The sequence below is a fragment of the Portunus trituberculatus genome, chromosome 40, assembly GCF_017591435.1.
Source record: "Portunus trituberculatus isolate SZX2019 chromosome 40, ASM1759143v1, whole genome shotgun sequence".
NCBI lineage: Eukaryota > Metazoa > Arthropoda > Malacostraca > Decapoda > Portunidae > Portunus > Portunus trituberculatus.
The window spans coordinates 19,176,333-19,201,057 of NC_059294.1; the positions used below are offsets into that span (position 1 = coordinate 19,176,333).

At 36.8% G+C, this 24,725-nt stretch overlaps 1 protein-coding gene across 1 annotated transcript; it reads right to left on the reverse strand.

The window, feature by feature from the left end:
• Positions 1-3,585: 3,585 nt before the first annotated feature.
• LOC123516009 (O-glucosyltransferase rumi homolog) lies at positions 3,586-24,725 on the reverse strand. The gene is made up of 8 exons (XM_045274998.1): positions 24,482-24,725; positions 19,256-19,424; positions 16,833-16,929; positions 14,322-14,426; positions 9,969-10,138; positions 9,390-9,498; positions 6,768-7,000; positions 3,586-4,297 (listed from the first exon to the last, which is right to left on the reverse strand). Exons 1-8 carry the CDS (start codon positions 24,615-24,617, stop codon positions 4,099-4,101), a joined length of 1,218 nt encoding a protein of 405 aa, XP_045130933.1. The 5' UTR covers positions 24,618-24,725; the 3' UTR covers positions 3,586-4,098.

Sequence of the window (24,725 nt, forward strand, 5' to 3'; positions counted from 1 at the left end):
TGGAATAAAAGTGACTTACACGAACATAGATGGATTTCTGTCTAAGAGGCTAGAATGTATGGATTACCTAAGAAATAACGAACTGGACATAATGTGTGTAGTGGAAACAAAGCTAAGGCCAGAAATAAAGCTAGACTTGTTTGTTGTAAAACACTACAAAGTATGGAGAAATGATAGAAAAAATATAAGAGGTGGTGGTATAATGGTTCTTACTAAGGAAGATCTGATAGTGAAGGAGGTGAACTATAGTAAGAGAAATGAGGAAGTGATAAGTATGCTTATAACAGATGGCAAGAGGGACATTAATATTACAACAGTATACATACCATCCAGAACCAGTGCTTGGGAATATGAACAGTACCAAATGGTGATGAGAAATACTCTAGACAGAATGAAGCAAGAACTCATCAGAAAGGATAGAGTGATGATAGTTGGAGACTCTAATTGCATAGAAATAGTGTGGGAAGACTACGAAGTGGTGAACGGTGGTGAGTGGGCAGAAGAATTGTTAAAGGTAGCAACAAATAACTTGATGACACAGTGGGTGAGATCACCAACAAGGTGCAGGGGACAAGATGTTGCAGCAAGGTTGGATTTGGTATTTACCAGGGGAATCTCTCTAAAAGAGGAAATTGAACATGAATGTCCCTTGGGGAAAAGCGATCATGATGTCCTAAGCTTTGAGCTGGATACAGAATTAAGCACGAATAAGATTGTGGAACGCAGGGAGGAAAAATTAAATTATACTAGGGCAAATTATAACCATATAAGGGAGTTCTTTAATGAAATTGACTGGTCCGTGGTATACCAGGAAAGGGATATGCAATTGAAATACGATAAATTTATGGATTTGTATAACTCTGCTGTGAAAAGTTTGTGCCATATCACAGAAAGAGGACTTTAAATAATAAACAGTGGTTTAATAGAAATTGTGAAGAAGCAAAAAAGAACAAAGAAAAGGCATGGAAGAAACTTAAGAAAAACAGTGATGTATTATCAAGGGAAGTCTACAAAACAGCAAGGAATAGATATGTTGAAGTAAGGAGAACAGCACAGAAGGAATATGAACAGAGGGTGGTGGAAAACTGTGATAGTGACCCAAAATGTTTTACAAATTCATAAATGGAAAACTAAATAAAAGGGAGGCAATAGAAAAGGTAAAAACGGGAAGAAGTATATGAAGATGCTGGAGATATAGCTGAAATTTTGAACGACAACTTTTGCAAAGTGTTTACAAAGGAGGAGCATTTTATGGGAGGAAGGCCTACGGAAATAAAGCAAATGCAGGACATCATGGTTACTAAGGAAGATGTAAGGAAAATTATAAGCAATCTGGATATTAATAAATCAATGGGGCCTGATGGCATATCTGGGAGGTTGCTAAATGAATGTAAGGATCAATTGTTGAACCCCGTATTTGATATTGTGGAAACCTCCATACGAACAGGATTAGTCCCGAAAGAGTGGAAAAGAGCTGACATTGTGCCTATATATAAGAATGGTAGTAGAATGGAACCGCTAAATTATAGACCAGTATCGTTGACTAGTATATTGTGCAAGGTATGTGAAGAAGTAATTAAAGCTAAGTGGAGTGAGTATCTAGAAAGTGAAAACATTCTGAGTGAAAGGCAGTTTGGTTTCAGAAAAGGAAGATCGTGTATATCCAATTTATTATGTTTTTATTCAAGAGTGACTGACATACTACAACATAGAGAGGGATGGGTGGATGCTATCTACCTGGACTTGAGAAAGGCCTTTGATAAAGTACCACACAATAGACTGATGTGGAAACTAAAGATGATTGGAGGAGTAAATGATAAACTAGCAAAATGGATGGAAAATTACTTAATGGGAAGAGAAATGAGAACAGTGGTGAGAGGAAGGAAGTCCGAGTGGAAGAAGGTAACCAGTGGAGTTCCACAAGGGTCAGTGCTGGGTCCCATCATGTTTTTGATTTATGTTAATGATATGCCAGTAGGAATTGACAGTTACATGAACATGTTTGCGGACGATACTAAAATTATGAGGAGAGTAAAGAATGTGGAAGATTGTAACAAGTTACAGGAAGATCTTGATAAAATATATGAGTGGAGTAAGGAGTGGCAGATGGAATTTAATATAGACAAGACCCATGTTATGAAAATGGGAAGAAGTAGATACAGACCAAACAGGGATTACAGGCTGGGTGATGAGAAAATTAAAGAGACCAATGAGGAGAAAGACTTAGGAGTAACCGTGCAAAACACTTTGTCACCGGAGAAACACATTAACAAGATTTTTTTGAAAACATACAACATGCTTCAAAATATTGGCCTTGCATTCCACTACCTAGATGAAGGAATAATGAAGAAGATATTATGTACCTTAATAAGACCCCAGTTAGAATATGCAGCATGTGTCTGGTCACCGCATATGAAGAAAAATGTGAAGAAGGTGGAAAGGGTACAGAGGCTGGCAACAAGGATGGTACCAGGATTCAGGGAGTTAGACTATGAGGAAAGACTGAGGAAGCTGGGGCTGACCACATTAGAAGAGAGAAGAACAAGAAGAGACATAATAACTATGTATAAATTGGTGAACAAGATTGACATACTGGACAGAGAGTTGATAAAGGTGACCATAAGTAATCATCTCCGAGGACATGGAAAAAAGCTAATAAAGGACATCTGTCTAAATGACGTGAAAAAATAGTTTCCCGCATCGTAGCATTGATAAGTGGAATAAACTGAGCAGTGATGTCGTTGACGCGGTGTGTGTCAATCAGATGAAAGAGAGATATGACAGGAATGGACAAGGAGATAGGTCACAGAGAGCTTAGCTCGGGCCCTGTAATACACAAATAGGTAAATACAAATAGGTAAATACACACACACTTTAAGTACTTTTTCAACATCTAAGACATTTACTTTTATTTCTTCCAATTAACTAAAAAGGTTTGCAATAAGATTTCATCATTTTTTAGTTAGAATTGCATTGTTGAGAAGAGGAACAAAATCCATCAACTTTGAAATGCTGCAGCAATTTGAGGGCTGAGAGTAAGAGAAAGGAGTAATCCTGGAGTGATAAGCCTACAAAGGGGAAGGGAACTGCAAGGTGACAAGGTCAAACTAAGATGAATTATGAGGTCAGAGAATGAAGAGATGGAGTCTTTCATTGCAGAAGAATTATTTTGTGGAGGCTGCTAATGTCTAATAGTCCTATATATGCAGACAATGCATTCATCATCAATGACTCAACCAGGTAAGGACCTTTCTTTCTGTAGTGCTGATTTAAGTGTATGAATATATGAATTGTTAGGCATGAAGGCATTTTCATACAATGAATTTAAACCTTTGGATCGATGTCACTAAATTATAAGTGAATAGACTGAATAAAATTTGTTTTTCTGGGTGTGTCTTAAGCACACAGTTAAGTATATCTGAACTGTGCTTAATTTTTGTGCTTAAGACTTAAGAAATGGTCTTGGAAGTTGAGCATAAAACGAAACATAACTTCAGCATTAAACATACTCCACCTACTTAAGAATCATTGGGAATATGTTACCAGGCCTTTGGAATGGCACTACTAATGAAGAAAAACAAACAGTATCCTCCATACAGTTAATTTCTACAGTACACCTGGCTGATTAGCATGGGTATTGGCCATGTGACACAGGCAGCAGGTATGTAACAAATAACAAACTCAAATGGAATAACAGACAAAATCTGGACATGCAGAGATTTTTGGTCACGTTTCTGGATGTTCGTAAGTCAGGAGTATCTGTGCAATTTATCGACTACAAAGCCAACATTCATAGCTCATGAACTGGTTTGTTATGAAAGCTGAATAGGATTTGCAGTCAATATAATACATAATACAGTATAAATAAACACAATATGAGTGAAGGCTACTAACTCATAAAACATGCATTTAATGAAGTTTACTACAAACCACCATAAGGTGATTGATAATTCATTGCTTAAGCAAATTTGAAAATTTGTAGTTTCATTATCCTAATAACCACAGATCAATGCTCCAGGCAAATGCAACATTACAGACTTACTTCATAAAAGTGTAAAAACAGATAATTTCAAGAATGCCTGATACATTTTCCCTTACTCAAGACTTCTTAGTAATTTCAACCAGTTTATCCTCATGAAGTGGTTGGTAATTCAACAGACTGGCATATGAAACAAGAAGTTTTTTCCAGTAGCATAGCACATCCTTCATCCTTAGATGGTTCTTGATGAAGTTCTGACCTCTTTCAGCAATTTGGGAAACAACAGGATCATTCTCTTGGGCAAACTGAAGAAGTTCCCTGAAATTATTAGATTTTTTGCAAGGTAATAGTACATTTCAAATATTACAACATCTAATTACTGGAACCTGAAACACATGACAATGAACATTCATTATGAAAAATGTGCAATGGAAAAAAAAAAGTAATTTGTTCTAGGGAATTAGAAAATAAGAAAAAATTCCATTATTTCAAAAGAAAAAAGAAAATGAGCATATTTTCATGACTACATTTGAAATAACACATCAAATATATACAGTACCCTACCCAAGATTTGTGCCTAGTTCCAAATTCTTTTGATCCTGGGTTTTGCGTATTATCATCCCTATTTGAGCTACTCTGGCAAATATGAGTCCCAGTTAGCTATTGTTTGCATCATACATATGCATACTATAGTAAATCCCACCAGTTCCTCTCTCTCTCTCTCTCTCATCTCTGAACACCAAAGAAAGGCAAGGAAAAGGAAAAAAAGAAGGAAGAGACAGGCAGCCAATAGACAAGCAGTGGTTCACACAGCTGCTGGGTTAGTCCTGTGAGTTTTAGTTTGTTATTCTGAACAAATTTTTACTAAAATTTCAATGCTCACACTAATGATGAGTTTGTTATTCCAATTAAATATTGATTAAAATTTTAGTGTACTATTGCAGTTATAAGTTATAATGTGTACTTTGTCATGTATACTACGTGCATTGTTATGTACACTTCTGTATGTTAGTTAAACACTATCTACAATCATACATGGTGTAGCCCTAATAAAGCACTCCACACTAACACACACACACACACACACACACACTTGTATATCATTAACACCCTTAACTCTGTCAACTCCTGCTGGAAAGGAATATTATCATGTACTACATCCAGAGTTAAACCATAGCACACATAGCCACATATCTGCATAGCATAGCCATTTAACAACATACTATAGTCTACCAATGTTGCCTCATAGAGAGACTGTTCCCTACTCCACACATTCCCCAATCCTGACACAACAGCAGATTTTATTTATCTTTTAATATTGCAGGTATCTTGAAATTTCCTTTTCAAATGAGATCAAGTCAAAAGAAGGTGGAAATATGAAAGTAGGCAGAGAGTTCCAGAATTTACCAGAGAGAAGGATGAATGATTGAGAGAGGTGGACAGAAAAAGTGAGAAAATGGAAATGGTTTTTTGAAGATCAAAAGAGCAGTTGGCATGAGGACTGTAGTAGATGATAGCAAGAGATGCAACATTGTGGCTGAAGACAATCAGTTAGAGGAAAGGAGTTGACAAGACAAAAAACTTTTGACTTTATCATGTATAAAGAATTGTATGAGTTGAACCTCCCTTCCCCCCATACATGTGAAACACATTCCATACATGTATGGATAAGTCTCCAATACAAAGATAGCAAGTGGGGAAGTGAGAAAAACTGACAGACACACCTCAGAATGCCAAACTTGTTTTAGCTAAAGATGAGATGTGAAATTTCCAGTTTAGATTATAAGTAAAGGAGAGATTGAGGATGTTCAATGTAGAAGAAGGGGACAGCTGAGTGTCACTGAAGGAAAGGGGATAATCTGGTAGGTTGTATCAAGCTAATACATAGAAGAATATTTTTGAGGCATTGAACAATACTAAGTTTGCTCTGCCTTAATCAGTAATTGTAGAGCGATCAAAAGGCATTCTGTGGCTTCCCTGATTGATTTGCTTACTTCCTGAAGGGTGAGTTGTAAATGAAAGATAAGGAAACGTTCAGGGTGAAATCATCAGCATCATCAGTGTTGGAGTGGATGGGACAAGAGTTTGGTTTAGATCATTAACACCTTCCCAGCAGCAGGACAAATGAGTGTACTAAAAAAAAAAAAAAAAAAAAAAAAAAAAAGTCAATATCCATACTTCTAATATATAGTTTCCCCACAAATGGGCATTCCAGATTGACATCTATATGTAGACTCACACAGCATGCATCCCTCCTATTAAATTGAACTATATTCCATATTATTAGTCAGTTTGTGTTTTACTAATGAATCAATTGATATTTGCTGGAATTGAATTTTTCTGGAACCAGGTGTTACGCAGGGACTGTACGAGACCTCCAAGTAGTACTCGCTTGGGAACAGGTATAGAAATTACAAATTAACAGCTGCATCACAACAATGTTGTAACTCTTTCTTTGTACCTGATTTGGGATTTATTGGTTAAATGTAGAATGCTTCATACTTGCTAAACTTCTTACCCTCCAAATATGATTTGCTTTACATTCTAGCTGTTTTTCAAAGCATAGATATTGTTGAAAAGGTCATTATTTGAAAAAGCCAAAGAACATCACGAATGGAACAAAGCAGCTTGCAGACATTCTAAAACAACACTTTCTGAAATATTTCCAGTGATGGAAGTACTAACCATAAGATCACATTGGAGGCGATTTAGATGTAATCAAAATGAATGGATACTTTACAAAAGATCTTGTAGTACTGTCATACATACCCATTCAGACAATGCTAACCTTATCTCATTTTTAGAGGCACCAGTTCTGACAGGAATGTAGTGGACCCATGGCTTCATTCTGGGATAAAAGAACTCAATCCATCTGTCTTCGGAGTGAAACACTAGCGAGCCGCATAAAAACAAGTGCTTGAACCTGAAGCTTGCCGCTACTCCCCGGTAGTTGAAGAGATACTTGTACTGGCAATGGTCTTCTAAGGACACTTCACTTGCAGGTGGAGCAAACAGTGTATCCTGAATAAGTAGATGGTAAAATCATCTAAATAAGTTGGGATTTTAGCATATGAAGTACAGTATTTTTAATCAAAATTATCAAAGGTGTATGAGTAATTGTAACATAGGTTTGTAATTCTATGCTGAACATTTATAACACTAATGCTACTGTCACACATTCACATATGTGAGCCATGCATCCTCCTGTATGTAGAATTTTGCCCATATGGCAAACACCTCATAAAATCCACCTAACACCCTTGTGGTGTGGGAAATATACCTGAGCGTACTAGGGGCATGCATGCGGACGCCATGTATCATAATTGATGGCTCCTGAGATGCAGATTAAAGCTCTGAATATGAAATGAAGGATTTCACCTGATATTTGAAGATTTTCATGTATTCAGATAATAATTAGATCCCAATATTTTTCTTTTAAAAACTTTAATCTTTGGTAGTAGGCTACACATCAATCCTGCTGTGATTTGTGAGATATAAACATACACCTGGCATATGGCATTGGCAGTGACTGTTAGAGTTAGAGACTACAGGGCTAATAATCATAGTTTTTTTTACCATCATTTTTTTTTACAAGTATGCAAGGTAAGAATGTTAAAAGATAAGTATAATTTTAATTGTATGAAAGTGTGTCTTACCTCAAGGAGGAATGGCATCACATTAAAGAATGCAGTGAAGCTTGCCTTTGTCAAGGCCAAAATTACCGACACTGACTACGTTAGTTTTGGTTTATACAATGCATGGTGCATGGTCACTTGGCAAATTCTTCCTGACTGGTGTCATTTTATGTGAATTACCAGTAAGTATGACCAATTATATATTGATACCTTGAAAAAAAAGACTCATTTTGTGGTGTATGTAGTACCTATCATCACTTTGTCTACATCTGCAAAGATGTCTGGGGTTTTATTTTTGAGCCTCTGTTGCCACCAACCACTATCTCAATACTGAACCTTGGCCTCATAGGACACAGGGTCATTTGCTGAGACATTTATTTTGGAGAAAAAGGTGCACCTTATGACCCATCAAACACAGTACCTCTCGCCAGTACGTGGGTGGTGTGGTATCTTTGGAACGTGTTCCAAATATATGGCCATGTCCACGTCAAAGAGTCAATAGACGTGTGAATGGCCACACCACATGGTTCATACATGGATGATACCGGAAGTGTACCAGGCCCTTACGTGTCCTGTCATGCCAGAGCCTCTCGAGTCTCATACTACCTTGCCCCACACACAGTTCCTCAGGTTAGATGCCAAACCACACTACCCAAACGTTCCTGCCACTGTGCACCCAAATAATACAAGACATATAAAAGCTGTGCGTGGACCATACGTCGACAGCTCATGTATTGCCTGTCTGTGTGACAGATCTCTAACCACCACTCCACTCCCAGCAGTAGGCAGTGTTTTATCTGTGTGTTTCTCAGTGTGTATGCTGTGTTAACATGTTTGTTGTTTCTGTGTGTCACTTTGTGCCTGATGTGTTTAGAGATATGTTGCCTGTCTGTCAGTGTTTTCACATGTGCTAACCTGTAAATAAAGATTCAAGATGTGCATTTATGCAACTTGGTTTTCATACCCTTTATGTGATTCTTACTAATAACAGCAGTATGTAAATGCAATGTAAATAATATAAAACATTATAATTAATATAAAATATGAAAAACTAAATAAATAATGATAGCAATTTATACTGAGAGAAGTAATAAACACAGGTATACAATTGAAACAAATACAATGAAAAAGGAATTAATAGGGAGTGTAAAATATGGAAGGTGAGATATGGAAGTAACAATACTGGACATACCTGAAAATTGACTATTGTTTGATAGCCTTTGTGTGACTTTAAATAATAATAGCAAAAAGTAAATGCAATGTATGTAATCTATGATATGCATATAAAATGATAGACATAACATATCTACAGAGAGTTGTATATAAATATTGTAATTTATATTGAAAGAATTAAAAAATACAGATAGACATATGAATAGAATACAACAATAAATTAAAGGGCGTTGTTGACTCTCCGAAAGTACTGCATGCCAAATACCAGCGAATGTGTGGCACATACCAATGTCGTACTGGCAGCGGCACGTGGTGCTGGTGGGGGCATGGCTTATTTCCTCATAAGCACCTTGTATGCCCTGTGTGCATCGGCTGCTTTGCATGTACATATGTGCACCCTATGTACTTCTGATCACACAAGCACCTGTTAGATCACTCGGTTACACGTTTTTTGGTGGTGGGGATAAATTATGGCCACATATCTCCACGTATGAGGAAAATTCTACATACAGGAGGATATGTCGCTCACATGTGTGAATGTGTGACAGTAGCATAACTTTTCAATAATAACTCAAGTTACTTAATTAAGAAAACATACTAACAGCATCTGACTTCCAAGCTTGGTTTTTTGTGTACTGAGCATTAACAAGATGAGGAGAGTCCCGCGAAAGGTAAATCAAAGGGTCCCTCTCAGAGCTGGTACGTGATCCTCTGAAGAATGTTCACAGAAGAATCTAATTTAGAATCTGATTCAATTAAGAATCTCATTATAAGATAAGGTTTATCTGTGTTGCATAGTTAATGAGTAAATAATTCAGATTAAAAGAAAAACGATAATGGTAGCTAATCAATGAAAGTATAATTATAAAATCTAAAACAAATACTATAATCAATATACAAAACTGCTACAGCTTAATATACATATTTTTGGATAATATTGATTATCAATTGGCAAGTTTTAATTTTTTTCCATTTTTATGAGATTTCATTCAGTAATGAACAATAATTGAAATCAAGATTTTGCAATGAAATAGGTTTCGAAGGAATTATTAGTGTTAGCAGCCAAAATGTGGACTGTGATAATCATACATATACATAATAACATTTTTTCTATTTCTGCAAAAACCCAGGAAAAATTGCATTGGAATGACAAGCTCACTCATGGAATAGATAACAGAAACCTGAAAAATGCTTGTGTCTTCTTAATTTGCCACTGCCACTTCTTGGAAGCAGCAGCAAGGGAAGCACGATGAAGATCCCACCGGCCCAGCCCTGTTGGGTAGAGAGAGATAGCTGGACCACCCTCCCAAAATGTCCAGGCTGGATAGGTTATGTCAATGTACTCTTCAGTCTGGGAATAACAGAGAAATGAATACAGACAGTAAAAAAATTACTCTAGTATAAAGCCAAGAGCTATGCTGAATGACAAAAAAAAAAAAAAAATAAATAAATAAAATAAATAAATAAATAAATAAAAAAAAAAAATAAAATAAATAAATAAATAAATAAAAATAAAATAAAAATAAAAATATATAAATAAAAAAGAAAGTCTGAAAAGTAGGTTGCACACATTACAATGAAATCTAAAATATTCCTCAAAAGTCTGCAGCTAAGAGTACTTTGTGAAAACTCAAACCTTTTATTATCCAAAGGTGGCGACTTGCTGGCTTACAAATTTATTAAGATTGTTTTCTTCATTACTAAACATGTTGTCTTGCTGGCTTAAAAAGTACCATCATTCTTGATTCATAACAAGAAAATCTTATCTTGGGGAAAGGTTCACTGTCCTCTAATCTTATCAGTTACAGTGTTTCTAGATTAAACTTTTGCCTCTAAATTTTCATTTCTCCAGTATATTTCATCTCATTCTTTATTTTATGTTGCTCTTTCTGTAACTTTTGTATAAAAATCAATAGAATTATGAACTCGAATATGTATATCTGTTTCTATATAGCAGCCATGACATCTATGGTTACAAAGAGCAAATTGTTTCAACTTCAATGAACTGAAGTGGAGTTAGTTCTAGATGATATGGCTATACTTCAAAACACATACTTGGAAAAACTTGTATGATGATATGAGTATTATTATTATTATTATCATCATCACCATTTACCATAATTCAAGAGTTTGTATAGAAGGCATCCAAACGAAAAAATTATATCCAGTGGAGACTCAAATTTACCTTTATGACACTTGTGAATGGGAGCATAAACTGTACAGCACCTGTTTTACCAAACAAACTGAGAATACAAAGATCTATAAACTGCCATGGCCACAATGCCCATTTCACCACCATCAATAACAGTGCTTCTGGCAAAGCCTCCTACAACTACCCAATGCCCAAGGCCTACACTGCTTTGCCTTCCTCAGGACACTGTCAGTCTTGTTAGCAAGTCCGACAGAATTGCAAACGCATCAGTTGATCTAGATATATCTGAGCAATAGGCAGAAAACTAAGACGCACTAAAGAGCATGATTAATGAACTTGTGTACAGATTACATACCACCTTAATCCTGCCGTGTCAATCTTGTAAACACAATTGTTGTGATGTACTTTAATGGAATTCATATACGGACAACCTATGAGGGTTGGTTAACCCTGTATCAGCAACCAGTGAACCATTCTTTTGACTTAGTGATGTATGAACTAAAAAGCAATGAAAAGATATACTACTACAGTATACTCAGGTGTAGGAGTGATTATCCTGTAGACTCCAAGTGAGACATGGATCTTATGAGTTCAATGCCATGGAAAGCTATATGTAACTAACTTGGTGATCTTCAGTATAGAAGGAAGAGAGTGAATACACTGGTAAAAAATTAGATGTTAACGATATCTCTGTATGTAGCTTGTCATTAACATTTAGCGAAGTGAATATAAGGCAGAGCACATGCCTTCCCCTCAGTCAGACAACAAGAGAAGTGTTAGTTTTTGGAAGGTATACTCATCATGAAGTTTTTGTTTCATTCTCTACTTTGTCTTTGTTGTAAGTAATACTTAGAGAAGTTTTCCTATGTGCCTTGAGTGTCTTAATTTTTTATGTGTTCAGTATATTGTGTATACATGATTGAAATGACAGCAGGAGAGCAGTACACCCATCCAGGTGTAAATCAGTCCTGCACAGGCATTACCATGAGCAGGAAGTTTGTGATGTCTCACCAGACTTCACTGATTTCTAAACTGCATAGTTCTGCCTACACAGGTAAAAACCACTTATAAAGGGAACCTACACCCACCTGGGTGTGATATTTTCTTGTTACTGTTCTCCAATCAAATATGGATTTTTACACATTAATATGAATAACTCTGCCATTATCATACTCATAACTATTATTATTATTACTATTATAATTATCATTACTATCATCATTATTAACTAATTATGTTCAGTACTATTATCACTATTTTTATTATTACTATTGTTATTATTGTCTTTGTCATTATTATTGTCATTATCATAATTATTACTACTATTATTTTCAGTATTATTATCACTATCATTATTAGTTAATGTTATTATTACTATTGTTATTATTGTCTGTCTTTATCATTGTCATTATCATCATTATTACTATTATTTATTTTCAGTGTTATTATCACTATCATTATTAGTTAATTTTATTATATTATATTGTCTCAGTCATTATTACAATTATTATTATTATTATTATTATTATTATTATTATCATCATTGTTATTATCATCACTATTATTGTTTATTCTGTGCTCTGTGGCACACGAACTGCATGAGTAAAAACTGTGCATGTGAAACAAGCCTAAGAAGTGCAAAGACAATAAATACATCAGTACATTTAATATACGTATTAGCATTTTGCAAGAAATATACATGTATGTACCTATATACCCTCATGTAAATTCATACAGGTGCTCAGGGGAAACTTTGCTTATGGCCATACAACCATCTGATATCACAAGATAGTCCATTTTATACCTTGCATACACCTGAGAAAAACAAATCCAAAGTCTCAAACCACTTATTCTGTAACTTAATGAATTAGAGTGGAGACTCAATACTCGAACGTCTAAATAGTCAAACTTTTCAATAGTTGAACGCAAAAGTTTGAATTAATACTAAAAAAATACCTATTAGTCGAACGTCCATCCACATGGCTGTAAACAAAGGGTTTCTCCCTTCCCGCCACACCACACGCCCCACCGCAGCTAGTTTATCCTTCGCTGTCGTAAGAGTAACACTGTCCTTCACTTTCTCTCTGCAATTTTTTTTTTTTTTTTTTTTTCATTTAGAAGCTTACAATGGCACCGAAGAGGCTTGTTAGTGGTGACAATAAACCTACAAGAAAGAGTGAAGTGACAACCATCAAAAGGAAAAAGGAGATTATTGATAAATACGAGAAAGGAAGAAGAATACCCAATCTTGCAGCTGAGTACTGTATGGCTAAATCTACAGTAGCCACAATACTGAAGAAGAAAGAGCTCATTAAAAGAGTTCATGTGGCGATTGGTGTGAAAAGACAATTTAAGCGACCTGCGGCAGTGGAAGAAATGGAAAAATTGTTGATTGGATAAACCAAAGGCAGATGGCTGGTGATTTTTTGTCAGAGGGCATAATTTGTGTGAAGGCTAAGCTGCTGGATCGCGATCTTATTTCTGATACTATATCTGACTCCAATGATGATTTTAAAGCAAGTAAAGGGTGATTTGTGAATTTCAAGAAAAGAACTGGAATTCATTCTGTTGTGAGGCACAATGAGCCCCCGAAGTCGGCAGTAAACATATGCTATACATCACTGTATCACCAACTCCCACAATGGATGGTGGGAGCGACAGTGATTTCACAATGTCCGATTCCGTCACCTCTCCCACGCCTTACTTCTACACCTCAGGTCTCTTGTCATGTTGCAGGGAGACATCTTTTGAATGAGAGTGGTATCAGAAGGACTTTGGAATTAACGGTTTCTACAATAATAGAAAGCAAAGATAGTGATGTTCTGGGCTCTGATACGGATATAGGAGGTTCAACCACCGAGGGCGAGGACATTCCACCAGCAACTCCTATTGCATGTATTTTATGTATATTTTTGAAAAAAATATACAAATTAGATAACTTTGTGAACATTTTGATTGAGAGAGAGAGAGAGAGAGAGAGAGAGAGAGAGAGAGAGAGAGAGAGAGAGAGAGAGAGAGAGAGAGAGAGAGAGAGAGAGAGAGAGAGAGAGAGAGAGAGAGAGAGTCTATATAACAAAGAGAAGTGTTTGCCAGGACACAAGCCCATGAAAGACAGGCTAACCCTGCTTCTGTGCGCCAATGCTAGCGGAAACTGCAAAATTAAACCGTTGCTTTTTTCTATACTTGGGTTTGGTAATGGCTGGAACGAATTACCTGATTTATAGGTATCAATAGTCGAACCTTTTAATACTCGAACGGCCATTTGGAACTAATTAAGTTCGAGTATTGAATCTCCACTGTATACACTGAAAACAGATAAAAAAAAAAAAAAATCAATTAATGACAGAACATCAAGCCAACTACAGAGATTTCAATAAAATACCTTACTGAAGGAGAACACTGGCATCTTCATTCCATATGACTGAGGAACCTGTGGCCAATCTCGAGTGTTGATCACCATCTCCATGTCTGGTAACTTGTCAATCACCTGTAAGTCATTGAGAGATGTGTGGAATGTACTAGCAAACCATCACAAAAAAAAAAAAGAAGGAAAAAAAAACTATCTTTGGCATGCAATTCTCATATTTGACCAATGATTGAATCCCCCAAAAATAACATTTTGGATTTAACAATCCACAAAACAAAATAAAGATAGGTGAAAATTTTCCTCTCTACTTGTACTTTGCCTTTATTTTCTACTAAATTTGCTACTGCATGATTGTAAGGGAAAAACAAGAATGTAGGAGAATGGAATATATAAAGATGCAGAGATTATCAAATGGATTTTTAAACAATAGAGATTTTTAACTGATCAATTGTGGAATATAAATAGTACCTGGTGAAAGAGCCTTTCTAGAACATGTCAACTCAAGGGATTGTAATAGTATATAAATAACAGGCTTTAAATTGTGAAGTTTCAATTAAGCTACGTCTCCTTTTCAAACCCAATCCATAACTGCCTGCCACCCCATCTCCACTTCCTCCTTCTTTCTACATTTCTCACACCTCACTTCATGGGCACGGTTATGTAATAATGTCACAACGCAGGAGTCAAATGTGATCATGTACATAAAAAAATGGCCATAGTTGAGGAGGAAATTTACCACACACACACTTCTACCTTTCCTTCTTGCTGGAAGATTGCCTATATTCAGCCTGTTCCAAAAAAGGGTGACCGTTCTAATCCCTCAAACTACTACCCTATAGCTTCAATCTCTTGCTTGTCTAAAATTTTTTTTAAATTATCCTCAATAGGAAGATTCTTAAACATCTGTCACTTCACAATCTTCTATCTGATTACCAATATCGGATCTGTCAAGGCCATTCTACTGGTGATCTTCTGGCTTTCCTTACTGAGTCTTGGTCATCCTATTTTAGAGATTTCAGTGACACTTTTGCTGTCACATTAGGTATATCAAAAGCTTTTGATAGAGTCTGGCACAAAGTTTTGATTTTAAAACTGCCTTCCTACAGTTTCTATCCTTCTCTCTGCAACTTTATCTCAAGTTTCCTTTCTGACCGTTCTATTGCAGCCCTGGTAGATGGCCATTATTCTTCTCTTAAATCTATTAACAGTGGTGTTCCTCAGGGTTCTGTCCTGTCACCCGCTTTTTTTCTATTATTCATTAATGATCTCCTTATCCAAACTTCTTGCCCTATCCACTCCTACACTGATGATACCGCCCTACATATTTCCACTTCCTTTCAGAGACAACCAACCCTTCAAGAAGTCAACTAATCACACAGGGATGCCACAGAATGCCTGATCTTATTATGATTTCTGACTGGGCCTGAGAAAACTTTGTAGTGTTCAATGCCTCAAAAACTCAATTCCCCCGTCCATCATCTCGACACAACCTTCCAGACAACTATCCCTCTTCTTCAATGACACTCAACTGTTCCCCCTCTTCTTCATTGTATATCCTCAGTCTATCCTTTACTTATAATCTAAACTAGAAACTTCACATCTCATCTCTTGCTAACACAGCTTCTATGAAGTCAGGCATTGTGAGTCGTCTCTGCCAGTTTTTCTCATCCCTCCAACTGCTAACCCTGTACAAGGGCCTTATCCATCCTTGTATTGAGGACTCTTTGCATGGTTGGGGGAGGGGGGGGTTCCATTCACACAGTTTTATTAGACAGAACGAAATCAAAAGCTTTTCATCTCATCAACTACCCTCTTCTGACTGACTATCTTCAACCTTTTTCTCACTGCCACAATATTGCATTTCTTGCTATCTTTTATCTCTATTTTCATGCCAACTGCTCTTCTGATCTTGTTAATTGGATGCCTCCCCTCCTCCTACAGCCTCTTCGCACAAGGCTTTTTTCTTCCTTTCACCCCTATTCTGTTCAACCCTCTAATGCAAAAGTTAACCAGTACTCTCAATCATTCATATCTTTCTCTAGTAAATTCTGAAACTCCCTGCATGCTTCCTATGGCTTGACATTTTTAGGCCAGCTTCCCCTCATGCATAAAAAAAATATAAAAAAATAAAGTAACTGGTAGAGTTGTGAATGAGACAAAACACTTACTAAATTCCAATTGAGACTACTGGCTTTAACCAGAGAGACCAGGTTCCCCAGTAGAACTGTGTTACTGAATACTTTAGCAAAACACGTATATGTACTTTTAGCAACTGGTCTCACAAAAAAACAGTAATTTTTTGCTTCACTCAAGACATTTCAATTTACTAGATCTAATATCTGCCTTGAATAAATGTTACTCTAGACTGTGGTCATGCCAACCAGGACAAACTCTTGTGTCTGCACATTGGTGTACATGCTGGAAATATAATATTTCAAGTAAAAAAAAAAAAAAAAAAAAAAAAAAAAAAAAAAAATCACAGAGCAAATAAAATTAACACCAAACCTTCAAGTGATATTAAGTTACCTTCAGAATGAAGTGTTCAATGCCACTGCATCGGCTGGGGAACATGCAGTCTCTTTGCCTGTACAGTTTGTGGTTGATGATTTGATAAAATGTTCCCCTGAAAAAAAAAAGAAAAAAAATTACATACATATATATATATATATATATATATATATATATATATATATATATATATATATATATATATATATATATATATATATACTTATGAAATCTCATGGCTGTATATACAAAATCTTCATTACAATCATATGTTGCAAAAGTTTGGAAGATAATGTTAGTCTTGACAGGAAAAAAGTTGAGGTGAAAAGCAGGACGTATTTTCTGTATAGACTGGCGAGACTGGTCAAATAGAGGTATCGGCAAGATTGTACTCCCCAACCCATATTTCAAGTTTAGGATGGGGGATGATCTTTATATATAAAATAAAAGGTACCTTGATTTTTTTGCTTCAGCAGTGATGTGGAACAAAAATTGAAATTATTTCAGAAATACTACTCTCATAAATAAATTCACCAATTTATATAGAAACTGAGGGAGAGAAAGAAAGACAGACAAAGAATAGAAGAGATTAAGTGGGGTTAGAGAATAAAGACAAGCTTGTGATCTATGGAGAAGTGGCAATAATGGGGGGAATCTGGTGCAGCCCACACCCCAACCCTAGAATGGCCAGTTTAGGGTGGCTGTATTTCAAAACTGGCAACAGTGGTAGTGAGGGAGCAACCATATTATGGCTCCCCAGGGTCCATCAGCCAACCGTGTGAGCAGTGGCTCCCTCCAAAATAAAGTGGGTCATCTTATATACAAGTAATAAGTCAAAACATAAATTTTCCCTAAAAAATTAGGGTTCATCTTATACATGGAGTCATCTTATAGTCCGGAAAATACAGTAAGTAAATAAGAACTGAACTTTGTAAGATCAAAATCATTTACCTTTTGGTGGTGAGCTTCATGGCGAGTGTCACTTAAACATTACATAACAAAGAATCAACGAGACAGTTTGACAGTTTATGATTTGGTCCAGCCACAATGTTCCAGCTTGCGGGTGATGTGGTTTCATATTTCATGCTTGCTAAGCCTTATGATATTTTGGCCTTTGGTAGGTTGGTGATATGTAATATTTGTGATCTTTCTAGGTTTGTGAATATGGATCCTTCCAAAAACACGAAAGAGAAGGGTGTTACAAGTAGAGTGAAGGAATGCGTGCTTATCAAGAAACGTAAAATATTTTTGCTTACAAAAAACTTATCATCATAGCCAAGGCTGAGGCAGGTGAGAAGCTCCATAAGTAGGCAGATTTTACTCTGATAATGAGTCCACCGTGCATAACATGGTGAAATGTAAAGATACCATAAAGAACACAGTGCAGCAGGTGTGAAGGTAACTCATGACCCCCAACTTCCCCTGCATGCTCACTGTCCAGCCACTGTATGTAAGTAAGAGCTTTGTTGTATGTGGAATAAAAATGTTTATGTTTAATGAATGATCAATTTGAGGGCAGTTATAGGGGGGATCTTGGTGAGCCCTGGTCCCAATCTTATTTATAACATAAGGTTATACATACATAAATACATGCATACAGTCTTCCTTACATCTATAAATAGGGATTCTGCTAAAAGTCTGATCAGACATATTGAAAGATACTGCACGACAAAGAATAAGCTGCCAACTAGAAATCTGTTAGTCATGGAAGCTATAAAGAAAAGTCTACATATATAAACATCTTCCTACAAACTATTCTCATCAAATTAGAGTCACCAGGTATACATATACTGTATGTACTAATAAATACAGAGTCCTAGTTGCAATACACCTACATTAAGATCATCCACTGAGAGAGTTAAAGTTAGCCTTACTTACTTGAGGGAATGATAATGATAAGACAAGAAAGATCTACAAAAAGAATGAATAAAAATTGAAGGAACATTTGGAAACTTCCTTATTAATTTAATCTCTCTACTGACTGGATCAGAATTTCCCACATGCTAAAATAAACTGTCACTGATACTCTGAACATCCATCCTGACCTGTTGATTTTTCCTCTAGAGTTCTGTCATTCTGTCTCTTGAAAAAATGAAAATAAAGAGTTATGGAGACTGAGAGAGAGAGAGAGAGAGAGAGAGAGAGAGAGAGAGAGAGAGAGAGAGAGAGAGAGAGAGAGAGAGAGAGAGAGAGAGAGAGAGAGAGAGAGAGAGAGAGAGAGAGAGAGAGAGAGAGAGAGAGAGAGAGAGAGAGAGAGAGAGAGAGAGAGAGATAGTAAGGGGGAAGTACATTAGCAAGAGAAAGCATTCTTTGTGCTCACCACTAGGGAAAAGTCATCAGTAGAGACAAAAAGATATCTTTATTACTGGAATATTTTCATACTTCTTCACTTCTAATTACATATGTATAGTGTATTCAGGAACATATGTATGTAAATTTACCTTTCTCTGGCAGACTGGAGTGTCTCTTTGCTTATTCCATCTTTGAACACAAAGAGATCATCTTTTATTAGATGATAATGACACGAACATTTGTCAGCTGCACATGGCTTGTATGCTGATACTGCCTCATCTATCTTTGCAATAAAATGAGCCCATTTCTCATTGGTATCTGAAAAAAAATGTGAAGTACATATAAAAACTTGCAGTGAATATAAAATGTTCTGTAATGAAACATGGTGTCTTATCTGTTTTATCTAACACTACTGGATACCTATTCTCAAGAATTTCTTTCCCAAGAGAAAATGCTCACAACATAAGAACTTCTATCTATTTGTCTTTGCATTTCCTACTTGCAATCGCTAATCTCTCATGCTCCTCTCTCCTCTATCTCTTAAATATTGCATCATAACTATTTAACTGTTGGCTTAAATTTTGCACCAACATCTATCATATACAAATATATGCAAAATCCAACATTTGATTTGGATATGCCTTAAACTGTTTGGTCACTGAGAAATATTGCAGGGTAGTTGGCAGATTATACATGGTAGTTAGGAAACTACATATGTAAGTACATATTGTATTTATTTATGGTAAAAACTTCACCTGACTGACAGATTACATGATGCACTTTAATAATGAAATTCCTTTAGCAAATGGTTAAAAAACTGCTATGTAGCAGCCATAAAATAAAGCAGCTGTAAGGTATAAATGTAATGTCACATGATTAAGAACATGTAGAGCAGGGGTTCTCACCCTTTTTCTTGTTTAGAACTCCCTGAGTTATGAAGCCATCTACCCAAACCCTCCAGTAATCTGACATCTAATAGAATGTTAATTTAGTGACTGACACTAACTCAATATGCAATGGTAATGCAAAAGATATGAGATCAGCCATCTAAGAACCCCTGGGAATCTTCTTGTGAACCCCTTGGAGGTTTGCAAATCCCAGATTGAAAACCCAGTGTAGAGTTTGAAAAACTCTAAAATGGTAGTTAGAATTTTCTGTTTCCTTTGCCATCCAAGTGAAACAAGGGAGAGATTAAAGACTGTATAGGAATACATAACTCCATCAATATGATTTAAAAGGAAAATGAGTAACCATAGTCCATTCTGTGGAGGTTGAACCAAGGAAGCTATGTGAGCAAACGTGTTAGTAAACTAAACACTGGCTAGCTTCATAACTCTGATTCTTACTCAACACTGATGTATTTGACTTACAGCCATACTGTGTTCCATAACTGCCATCAGAAATAAAAAAAAAAACACCTTTTATCCTACAATGCACAGCACTGTACTCACCTTTAGCAATTTTTTTTCTTTTCTTATGTAAGAAGGATAACCAGCCAAGAGCAACAAAAACTGAGCCAGGAAGAAAAAAAAAAAAAAAAAAAAAAAAAAAAAAAAAAAAAAAGACCACTGAGGTGCCAGTCCCAAAATAAGATATGTAGTCAGAAGGGAACTCAAAGGATGATATAGGAGTCATCAATTTTCTTTTTCTATATTGTTACTTACTTACTTGTTACTTGGGGTGTTTGTTCAAGGCTCCGCTCCACTGTGAGGCAGCGCTCAGCAGAGCCTCCCTCAAAAGCAACTAGCATCTATAATTGTCTTTGATTTCCATGCCATTATAATCATAAACTTCCTTGAACAAATATGTCTTCAATTGGCACAACCTTTAATATCACTTGGCAGTTTATTGTAAATCCTTGGTGCGCATCTTGCAAATACTCGACATCCCATGTCAAGGTTATTTTTTGGCTCATGTAGTCTGTATGGGTCTGCATCGTGTTCCTTGGTATGTGCACAAATGTATGAGTGTCAGGGGTCATTTCTCTAATTTTCGCAGTATCATATTTACTCAGCCATGTTTCAGTCAAAGCAAGAATATCCAGATTCTCATCATTAATTAAAGTTCTGATTTCTATTGTCTTGTTTCCAACTGACTGGACATTTAATAAACCACATTTCAACATAGAGCTCACAGCATTAGTAGCCATGATCTGTAATATTTCTGATCCTGTCAATCTCACTTTCCAACACAACACAACAACTATTATTCGCCGAGTGGTCAGTATTCTGTTTCTTAAACCTCACACAGTTTATGCATTTCTTCTCTGTAGATGTGCAATCCTTGGACTTGTGGTTGCCTGCACATTTAAAGCAAACGGGATGCTCACCATTTTTCTTGGCATTGCAGTTTGCCTCAGTATGACCATACCTTTGACAATGGTAACAGATAAGTGCATGATACCTGGTAAACTCCCCATTCAAGCTTAATCCTGTCCTGATGCTGATGCAACAACTGTCTTATCATTGGATCACATTTCAAGATGTAATGAACTGTGCCCCCTGCTGCTGGTTTGCAAAAAATATTCTCAATCTTTGACTTGATATCAGGAACTGCTTGAAGGTAGTCATTTCTTGCAATAATTGTATCAATGATACCCTCCTTAGTCTCTTCCTTATGGACATTACATAGCATTATCTTGGATTTAATTTTCTGAACAGATTTAGTTGTCAACTTTTCAACATTCTCCAGTTTCTGGGCTGCCTCATTTCTCAGACTCTCATCGGCAAAATTCATCACTATTTTTTTGCCATCATTAGCAAACTTTGTATCATTAATTTGCATTCCATCCAAAGCATGAGAAACTTCATTCTTCAGATTTGCTTCAGAATCCTGAGTTACCCTACAACAAGCAGGTTCTTTTTCATCCTCCTCTTCCTCTTCACATCCTGCCAAGGTGTGGAATTTTCCGAATCAGCAGAATTCAGCGACTCAGCAACTCCCGCCAAGCCTTCTGTAGCCTCATCGACCTTGATACTTATCTCCTCCATTCTTGCCATCTTATTACCAACTATTGCCATCATCTTGTCAGCTTTAGCAGTAATGCTCTTCAAATCAGACTTAAATTCCTCAACATCATTGATGAATTTCTTCAGAGCCGACACCTCAATGAAGCAAACATCGCACAGATACCTCACGTTGCAGATATTTTCAGATTTAATCCCTGCCAGATTCATACATTTCGTATGAGCCCACCGGCTACACAGACAACATTTAATGAATTTTGCTGGGTCTCCAGAATCAGAGCTACACTTATAACAGGACGAAGGTAATAATGCTGAAATGGCTTATTTCTCCGCCATCTTGAAGTCTTCCACTCCTTTTCACTTATTTTCTATCTAACGGCAACACTTTCCATAAATGTTTCTGTTTTTTTTTCATCACAAGACATTCATACACTACTGTGGTCACTGAGAAATCAGTGACAGCCTTTTTTCATGCAATAATATGCGTGAAAAGCGGAGCACCACTACAGAACTAGCAAGTATATGGCCTATAGAACCTGTAAGTATACTTGAAAAGTATATGTAGGAAGCGCTGTTAAGCTTCCGCCCATCAATGGCACAGGCAATTTTATTTATAGTGGTACCCATATTAGGGCCCATAACCTCACCCAAGTGCATTTTTGGTGTAACCATCTAGAACCTGAGTATCATGGTGACATGTAGGTAGCTTTAAACCACTCGACAAATGACATAGCTTCAAAGTGGTATGTAGTGGGAGTTGAACCTACGCGTGGACGTCTGCCGGATCCCACGCTCACCACCTTATCCACTACGCCATGGCGTAGAGAGAGTTGTTTTTAGAGGGCAGGCTGATTGACCCCTTGTATTGTGAGACACAATGGGAAACATTCAGTGAAGTCAGAGCTGGCTTAATGGTAAGTTCACAGCATCCTCTGAACCAGTGCTATTAGACCTCACTGGGAGTAATTATCACTTTGGCAGGTGTCTAATTACGATATATACAGTAGTTAAAAACACATTCAAAATACGACATTGGAATCATTCTTACATCAAATTTTCTGTGTATTTCTAACTGTTTTAATGTGTGAACTCTAATAAAGACTATTTGATTGACAACAAAAAATAACATGATAAATAATGAGACATAATGCTAAAAGACGGAGGCCTAGAGATAGATACTAATCAGAGGATCCAAGTAGTGTGAAATAACTGGAAGAGAACATCAGGAGTACTATGTGACAAGAAAATCAAAGCTAGAGTGAGAGGTAAAGTGTATGAGACAGTCATGAGGCTAGCTTTGTTGTAGAGAGCAGAAGCATGGCCTATGAAAAAGATACATAACTAAATAGCTGGATGTTGCAGAAATGAGGATTCTGAAGAGGATATGTGGGATGACAAGGGGGATAGAATACAAAATGACCAGATCAAAGATACAGTGATGGTAATGGAGGCGTTAGCATAAGCACAGAAGAGATTACAGTGGTTCGAGCACGTGAGAGGAAGATTACATGAGTGAGAGTGATGGAGATGGACGTACAGGACAGACACAGATGAGGGAGACCTAAGTTACAGCAGTAGGATTGACTGAAGGAGGATCTCAGAGAGAGAGAGAGAGAGAGATCTGTCAGAGGAGCAAGAGAGGGACCAGAAGCAGTGGAAATTACAAGTGAAGAGATGTGACCCCATATGAAAATAGAAAATGCCAACAGATAAAGAAGGAAAAGAAGAATGCTGACATCAGTATCTTGGCATGGCTGACTTATCCTTTTAAGATCAAATGCTGATATTGGTGTTGAGTCAAAATACCGGTGTTGTCATTTTGACCAGACACCTAGGTTGCTCACTAGGCAGTGACTGTCAAGCAGATGAACACTGCCTGGTAGTGTGGATTGGCCTTTCTATTGGAGGGATTATCTTTACAAACTACTTAACCTTTAAGAATTACTATCATATCACGCAATAATCTCAGTGTTCATCTGTCAGCACTGTCTTGATATAGATGTCCTTCCAGCTGTCCTTGTTTTCCCTTCACAGCTCTTTCACTTTGACTGGATGTGCGAATGCAAATATTACCAAAACTAACCTAACCCTAAATTTAACCTGACCTAACTAGCATAACCTAACCACCCTACTGGTCAGAAGGGTTAAGAGGAAGACATATTAGCTGTGTGTCACCTTAACTAGGTTAAGTCTGCTAGGTTGGGTTGGGTTAGGTTTAGTTTAGTTTAAATTTGGTTATCTTATTTTCATTCCCACTTCCCGTCAGTTGAGTGAAGAGTTGCGGTGGGGGTGCAGGGAAACGAGAACAGCTGGAAGAACGTCTATATTAGGAGTGGCATCTGTCCTCCCAGCACTACCAATATGACGGGTATTACAAGCCGCGTCGTGAAGTATAATTAATGGGCTTACCTCTGCTGTACCTGGTGATCCTCTCATCTGTCTCCTCACTACACTTTTCCCTCTGGCTAACGTCACATGTTTCCTTTAAATCGCCATGTCCACCAACACCAATGAGCAACATTACTGTCACTATCTTTCTCAGCATGATGTGGATACTGTTTCACCCACATGCAAGGTCAGATGCTGTGATGTAGTTGCTTTTACAGGTTAAGAAGCACCGCGAGCGGCGAGTTGCCTACAGGCTACCTGTGCT